The sequence below is a fragment of the Globicephala melas genome, chromosome X (assembly GCF_963455315.2).
Source record: "Globicephala melas chromosome X, mGloMel1.2, whole genome shotgun sequence".
Lineage (NCBI taxonomy): Eukaryota > Metazoa > Chordata > Mammalia > Artiodactyla > Delphinidae > Globicephala > Globicephala melas.
The window spans coordinates 69,875,340-69,883,222 of record NC_083335.1 but is presented as its reverse complement, the minus strand read 5'-3'; the positions used below and the strand labels follow the sequence as shown (position 1 = coordinate 69,883,222).

At 58.9% G+C, this 7,883-nt stretch overlaps 1 protein-coding gene across 1 annotated transcript in view; it reads left to right on the top strand.

Moving 5' to 3' along the window:
* The first annotated feature begins 3,626 nt into the window (after positions 1-3,626).
* NALF2 (NALCN channel auxiliary factor 2) overlaps positions 3,627-7,883 on the top strand; it is a 28,298-nt gene continuing 24,041 nt past the window's right edge. The window contains exon 1 of the mRNA XM_030847090.2: positions 3,627-4,622. Within this exon, the coding sequence (XP_030702950.1) occupies positions 3,765-4,622 (858 nt within the window). The 5' untranslated portion in view covers positions 3,627-3,764. The remainder of the gene's footprint in view (positions 4,623-7,883) is intronic.

Below are 7,883 nucleotides of genomic sequence, written 5' to 3'. Positions count from 1 at the left end.
GGCAATCAAGGGTGTCAATCATTGTGGTCCTGCCAATAAGCTGTGAACTAAGTATCTGTAGGTGATTAGCATTCTTTGTTAAACAGAACACTGAACCCTCCAAGGACTAAACAAAGAATGGCTCTGGAAAGACGGTTCCTAGGTGCACAGGGGCAGTCGTGCCCATGTCACTAATTTGAACCCTTTAGTTTCATCCTCCTTCTTCAGGCCCTGTCTCTACTTGATTCCTTACATCTAGGCCCGTCCTAGGTTCTTTCAGTTCTACCCCTGTTATTTCCCTCCCATGTGCATTTCTTCTCTCCTCCCCTGCTGCTGCTGGCCTTGTTCAGCCCTCAACAACTCTTACCTGGACTGCTAACCAGTCTCCTAACCAGTTTCCCTGCCTGGAGTCCCCCGGACCCACCCTCTGCCCCACCCAACACAATCTCTATCCCTGAAGCCAAATCAATCTTCTAAAAATACAAATCTGATTGTGTCACCTCCTGCTGAAAACCTTTCAACCTCTCCCATGGCTCTTAGTACCCTTGGGATAAAGTCCAAACTACTTAGCATGGCACCCGGGGCCCTTCATGACTTGGCTCCTGCCAAATCGTCAGCCTCATTTTTGGCAGTGCTCCCATTTCACACGTAGTCACAATGAACTACTTCGCAGGTTTCTGAGCATGCCATTCTTGGCTTTGCTCCTGGGACTTTACACATGACATTCCCTCTGCCTGGGACATCCTTCACACACCACCTTCTCTCCCATCTGTCTAACCAATTCTTACTCATTCCTTAAGACTTCGACTAAACTCCCGCAGCCCAAGACATGTATTTCACTCATGTCTATATCTCTGATGCCTAGTACAGTGTCTGGAACATAACAGGTCCTCAGTAGATGTTTGCTAAATAAATGAATGAATGAATGCCCCCAACTCAGTTGGCTATGTGCAAAATCATCTCTGAGGGACGCTGGCAGAGTTGATCAGTCCCTCTCTCTATGGAGGGAGACCTCTCCTTCCTTGCATATCATCCTTACTATACTGGGTTACAATTCCTTCTCTAAAATATCTGCCTCCCTAATTCAATTGTGAGCATCTGAAGGGCAGCGCCATGTCTGATCCACCTCAGGCTCCTACCTAGTCCCCAGCGTAGTGCTTGGAATATAATGAATAAGCCTCCCAAATGCCTGACAGTTTTGTCCCTTGTCTCAAATCCCTCTACTCTTCCCCACAAATTCTCACCACCAATACAGCCAAACTGTCACACTCGTGACTTTGCAACCATACAAAGCTCCTCCTCATCCCTGAAACTTTTCACCTGCATTCCTATTACCTGAAATGCCCTTCCCACCCACCCACCCACTCAAATTCTGCTACTTCTTTAGGAACCAGCTCAAATTCTCCTTCTTCCAGAGAGCTTTCGTGCACCCACCCCAGCCCACCTCTGAGTAATGCTAACAATGCCCACCCATCTCATACAGCCCTGGGCATCCCCTCGTGTTACTCGGGGGAAAACCGAGACTCAGAGAGAGAAAGGACTCTCTCAAGGGCACAAAGGATGTGCAGTGGTAGAACTATTACCTGAACCCAAGTCTCCAGTCCACGAGTTCTCCCAGTAGCCAACATATGTGCCTCATCTGTATATTCCTCATAAAGACTACAATTTCCTAGAAGGCAGGACTATCTTCCACCCATTCATCTTCCCAGGGCTTGACTGGAGTGTGGGAAGCTCTAGAGCCAGACTACCTGCGTTTCTCTCTTGGCCTCATTGGTTACTAGCTGTGTGACTTTAGGCAACCTAACCACCCTAAACCTCAGCTTCCTCATATGTAAATGAAGATAACAGCAGTGCCTACGTAATTAGACTGTTGTGAAGATTAAATGAAATAATGAATGTAAAGTGCCTAGAGCAGTATCTAGCACCTAGTAAGTGCTCAACAAAGGCTACTTTATTGTTGGTATTCTTAATATTAACAAAAATTAGAGGTGGGAGTTACTGGGGTGGGAGGAAACGAGAAAAGGAAACAAGCGATTGGATCAGTCTGAGATTTGGTGGAATCCAAACAAGGTTAGTGGTGCAGCAGGACGTTTGTACGTCTGAGTTCCTAGTGCCATGTGACTCTGTGAGGGCCCCAAGCACATGGTTCCATCCTGGCGGCGCAGCTTCCCTAACTCTCGCTCAGCTATTCTCAGCAGCCTGTAGGGGGAGCCAGGAAGCTAGGACAGGGGAGAGGCTGGTGGAAATCTTACTAAGGGCAGAAACGACACCCCATCGCTACTACCCATCTTAGCCCACTGTCTTGCCCCCTCCAGGACTCTCTCTAAGCTCTGTCCTCTGCAGCAGCTAAGCCGGGAGCTGTCCTTCAGCACCAGGGGCCGCCTTGGCCTGGGGCAGGACAGTGAGGGCGACAGCGGAGTTAGGGACACTGGACTGGTCCGATCCGCAGCCGGCTCCAGCGTCGCCTAGTCACGGGGACGGGGGCGGCGACCCAGGGTGGCAGCGAGACGCTACGGAGGTGCCTCCTTCTGCCTCTAACAATCACCCTCAGAAGTCCCCTAGCCCTCAGGGGGAGCGACCGGCTGCTTCGGGGAGGGAGGCGGGCTCCCGGGTCACCGGGGGAGGGGGAGCGCCGGGCCTGGGACTCAGCGTGCGGCCAGTACACGCGGGGAGCGGGCGGATGAACGGAGGCGCTGAAGTGAATGGAGTTGGGGGTGGACTGGAAACATCCCCAAACAGCACAGGCTGCGGCCGGCTGGGGGGGGTGGGGGGGGAGTCCTGAGGCGCAGGCGCAGTCGGGGCCCCAGTCCCGCTCCCTCCTCCTCTTCGTGGCTCTTTCTCCGCCCCCAGTCCCCCCCAAACACACTCGCACACGGGCTCTCAAGGTGTTCTCTGCACAGCGGAAGATGGCGACAGACTGAGGGGGCATGGCCAGCGGGAGCCAAGGGGCCGTGCCGCTCGGCGGCCGCCACAGCGGTGCGAACGCGAGGCGGAAGCGAGAGGCGCACTAAGTAAAGCCCCGCGTCGGCGTCCGGCGCCTGTGGCGCCGCCGGGAGCCAGGTGGCCCGCCCGAGCCGGAACTCCGGGAGCGGCGGGCGCGGAGCCGGAGCGGAGCTGGCCCGGGACCGGCCCCGGCCAACGGCCAGAGCGCGAGCGAAGCCCGAAGGGCCGAACAGAGGGCCGGCCGGCGGGCCTAGGAGGGCGCGAGCGAGGCTGGGAGCGGCGCAGAGCGGGCGGCCGGCGGGCGGGCGGACGGGCGGGCGGGAGCTGAGCAGCGCGGCGCGGGGCGAGCGGAGCGGAGCGCGGCGGCCGGGCCCGCACGGCGGCGCTGAGGGGCGCAGAGCTGCGCCGAGCCGAGACGGCCGGAGCGGAGTGCTAGCCGGGCGGCAGCCGGCGCGGAGTGAAGTGGCGCTGAGCCCGGGGCAGCTGAGCGGCCCGACACTATGAGGAGTGCGGCGCCGCCGCCGCAGCCGCCACCGCCCCAGTGCCCCGCACCGCCCCCCGCCGGGACGCCGGGCAGCGCCTAGCGGGCCGGGCGGCCGCGCCCGGGCGGCGAGCGAGGGAGCGCGGGAGGGGCGCGGGGACGGCGCGAGAGCGCCCCGCCACTCCGGCCTGAGCGGGGCCCCGGGCCGGCCGGCCTGCCTCGCCATGCAGCCCCCGAGGTAGAGCCTGGACGGCGCCGAGGAGCGCGGAGCGGCGCGCAGCCGGCTTGCCCGCCCGCCAGCCCGAGACGGCCGTCCGGCCTCGCGCCCGCCTTTTCCCTCCAGCCCGGACCCCCCTGAAATATGTTCAGGGGCGCTTGGATGTGGCCCGGGAAAGACGCCGCCGCGCTGACTATCTGCTGCTGCTGCTGCTGGGCTCCCAGGCCGAGCGACAAACCTTGCGCCGACTCCGAGCGGGCGCAGCGATGGCGACTGTCCCTGGCGTCCCTGCTCTTCTTCACCGTGCTGCTCGCTGACCATCTGTGGCTGTGCGCGGGGGCCCGGCCCCGGGCCAGGGAGCTGAGCAGCGCCATGCGGCCGCCCTGGGGGGCCGGCCGGGAGCTGCAGCCGGTGCCTCCTCGCGCGGTGCTGCCGCCGCCGCCGCAGCCGCCCGACCAGCCCAGCGCGCCCCCAGGCACCTGCGGCCCGCGATACAGCAACCTGACCAAAGCCGCCCCCGCCGCCGGTCCCGGGCCGGACTGCGGCGGCGTCCCAGAACCCACGGGGCTGGACGCAGCTTGCACCAAATTGCAATCTTTGCAGAGACTTTTCGAACCGACCACCCCAGCGCCCCCTCTACGGCCCCCCGACTCCCCTTCCCGTGCCCCGGCCGAGTTCCCCACCGCCAAAAAAAACTTGCTCAAAGGCCACTTTCGGAACTTCACTCTTTCCTTTTGCGACACCTACACGGTCTGGGACTTGCTGCTGGGCATGGACCGCCCCGACAGCCTGGACTGCAGCCTGGACACCCTGCTGGGGGACCTGCTGGCCCTGGTGGCTAGCCCGGGCTCCGGGGCCTGGGAGGTGTGTAGCAACTGTATCGAGGCGTACCAGCGGCTCGACCGACATGCTCAGGAAAAATATGACGAGTTCGACCTCGTGCTGCATAAATACTTACAGGCAGAAGAGTACTCAATCCGGTCCTGCACGAAAGGCTGTAAGGTAGGGACTGGCGTCCGCGGCCACAACGGCTGCCGCTTCGGCGGCGGGAGCCGTGGCCGTGGGACCGGGAGAAAAAAGGAGGTTTCCCCCTCTACCCACCTCACCTCCCCCCATCACCCCCACCGTTCTCAGTGGGGCACGGGTAGTGCTACCTTGGGACCCTCCCGGGAAGCAGGGCCTCAGGGATTCAAGTCAGGTAACCACCTGGCCAACTTCTATTGATTCTGGCTTTGGGCACCATCTGACTGGGGCTTTCTCGCGCCCCGCCCCCCGCATGAGGAGGGAGGGGTCCGGGGGCTCCCCCGGTTGGCAAAGGGATGGAAAGAGGGCTCTGGCTCCCCCAGCCCCCGTCCTCACCTAGCGGTGCCCCTTTCCTTTCTTTGGCTGGAATGGAAAGTCCTGGGACTGGCTGGTGCAGGGGGAAGGCCAGAGGTGGGGGAAGACTATTTGGCAACCTAACCCTGACCCTTTGGCCCCTGCCAGTGGGTGAGAGGAGGGGCACCTGGTTATGGGGCACAGCACACTGTTGACCTTATATGACCTGAGGTGGCTAGTCAGAGTCTAAGCAGGTGGAGCCCCAGGGTGCCTGTTTTCTCCCAAGGAGGGTACCTGCCAGCTCCTCTCCCCTGACAAGAGAAGGAGCTGGGAGCAGGGCACAGCAGCTTGTGGGAGGACTACTGGAGGCTGGTGCACTACAGAAGTTCCAGTGCTTTCCCAGTGCCCTGGGGTGGCAGTGGAGGGAAAGCTGGCTTACTGGCTGTTGGGGACGGGCATCCAGAGGAGAGGCGGGGCCCCTGCAGAATGGGCCTGCCTAGGGCAGAGCTGAGTGTTGAGAAACTTCTTGACCCTGAGCAGGGTCGTTCTGGACAGTGGGTGTATGGGGGCTGTAAACATTTGGGACGTGGTGCTACTGCTCTGTTTGTGCAGCCTGGCCAGGTGGCCTGCCTCTGAGAGGAAAGAGAACAGCAAGGTCAAAGGGTCAAGTGAAGAGGAAACCAGGTGGGGTGCTGGTCTCACCCATCCTCAAGCTGGGGGCTGAGAGCTGGAGAGGGAGACAGTTGTCTCATAGCCTAGCTTGTCTCCCTCCGAGGCTTTGGGGAGGGACAGAAAGTGCCCCTTTCCATCTGACGTGACCCCTGCGGACTTCTGCTCAGTTCCACGCTCTTGGTGGCCTCCTTAGGGATTTGGGCAGGGGGTTGGGGAGGAAACGGGTAGCTCCTTGCTCCTGACTTCACTTTCTCGTTCTCCTTTTTCCTGTTCTCGTAACCTAGCAGTCTCCCTCCCGCCTCCCTCAGCCTCAGCTGACTCACTGCCTCACTCACACTACCAAATGAGATATTCCACTTCTTAAAGGTGTACAGACAGATAGACATACACACACTGCCAAACAGCACCACCACCACCCCGGGCAAAGTCACACAGAGGTAGAGAGAGGTCGTCAACACCCACAAACGGTGCCACAGAAGCAGACAAGGTGTCATACATATGCACATCTCCCCAGGATGTCAGAGACACACAGGCAGAAGTACTGTCACATGAAAAAGGACACATTTTGTCATATAGAGATAGAGACACACACCCTTGATGTCAGTGCGAGCAGAGGGACACGGGCCACTAGCAGACGGAATAAAGGATGTCTGCCTTTTGTGGCCTTCCCTCCAACCCCGTGGCCCCGACTTTTTCTTTCCCACAATCTCCAGGATGAAAAAGAGACCATGCTACAACTTTCCCGTGGGGTTTTCTCCAGGTCATAGTTGGCTTCAGGCTCTGTCTGATCCGGCACTGAATGATAATCCCTCATGTTGATTATTTTTACCAAGCAGTTTGTTGGAGGAGAAAGACGACTGATATCTTGGATTCAGGAGGCCTGATCATCTCTACCACTTGTTCGTAGTGTGACCTTGGGCACATCACTTCACTTCTCTAAGCTTTTGTTTCCTCATTCGTAAAACAAGGATAATAATCCTGGCTCTGCCCACATCCTGAGTCTTCTGTGAGACTGAAGTGGGAAAAGGTAGCTGATAGTATTTTGTAAGAATAACAGAACACCTGGCAGTGATGTCCTCCTTAGGGTTTGTAGCCTCTTTCACGTGTATTATGAGATCACAACTGCCTGGGGAGGCTGGTAATACCAGCATCATGGGCCCCATTTTACAGATGGGGAAACTGAGGTGCAGGGGGCTCAAGCAGTTTGCCCGAAGGCCAGTCGGCTAAGGAGCAGAAGTGCCAGGACTCCAACCCACATGGCGTCGATGCTAAGCTCACGCTTTGGCCATGGCCTCTCATCAGGTTTGCAATGGCCAGGGCCCTCCCTGCCCTCCTTTGTCTCCTTGCCGCTTTCACACTCTCACTCTCTCTCTCCCTCTCAAGTGAACTCCGCCTGCTCTCTTGCTGCCTGCTGTGCTGGGAGAAGGGCAATGTCAGCTCCACAGCTTTCTTCCTGTCTTTCCCACCCTCTCCAACATGCTCTCCCTTCACTGAGGCCTATACCCACAGGCCTCTGGATTCCAGCTGTATTATAGGCCCTACAGGAAAAGACAGCCCTGCTCTCCTCCTTCCTGCAGCCCCTCTGTCTTCACCCCAGTGCCCCACCTCTATCCCAGGCCTTTTTTGCAGATCCCCAAGCCTGCCCCCCAGTTTCAAGCCCTGCTGTCCAGCCCCTCCCCAAAATGGGATCCCTTGGAGATAATGCCACATCCTCCAAGCTTCTCCAGGGTGGAGAGCACACCGCCCCAGGCTAGGGTGAGGTGGCTTCCTCTGCTGCTGGAAACCAAACCTGGAGCCTTTGCTCCAAGGCCAGGTGACCCCCATCCCCGGGGGCCTGTCCCCAGTATTTCAGTTAGATCTTTCCCGGGCAGCCCCAGAAACCCTGTTCTCTCCCTTTGCAACATCTGCCCCTGTTTCGGGCCACACAGGGCCCCACACATCATACCTGTCCTCAATGCTGCCTGTGACACCTCCCAATTTAGTACCAGCTGTGACATTTCCTTAATGTGTGACTGACTTCCTCTCACACAGCAGGGCGATGATAACTTAGGGAGGCCAGTGCCTGTTCCCACGCTGGCCTCTCCCAACCCCTGGGGCCCCGCTCCACCCCTCCCTTACCTCCCTGTGCACGCATCCCCTCAGCCCTTGCCTCCTGCTCTGCTTAGCCCTTCTGGCCCTGCCTGTGGTTACTGGACCACCCCCTCACTCCCCCAGCCCTCTCCATCTCCCAGCCCTGCCACACCCCACCTGGTTCTGATTGCCTCTTCCTCCACC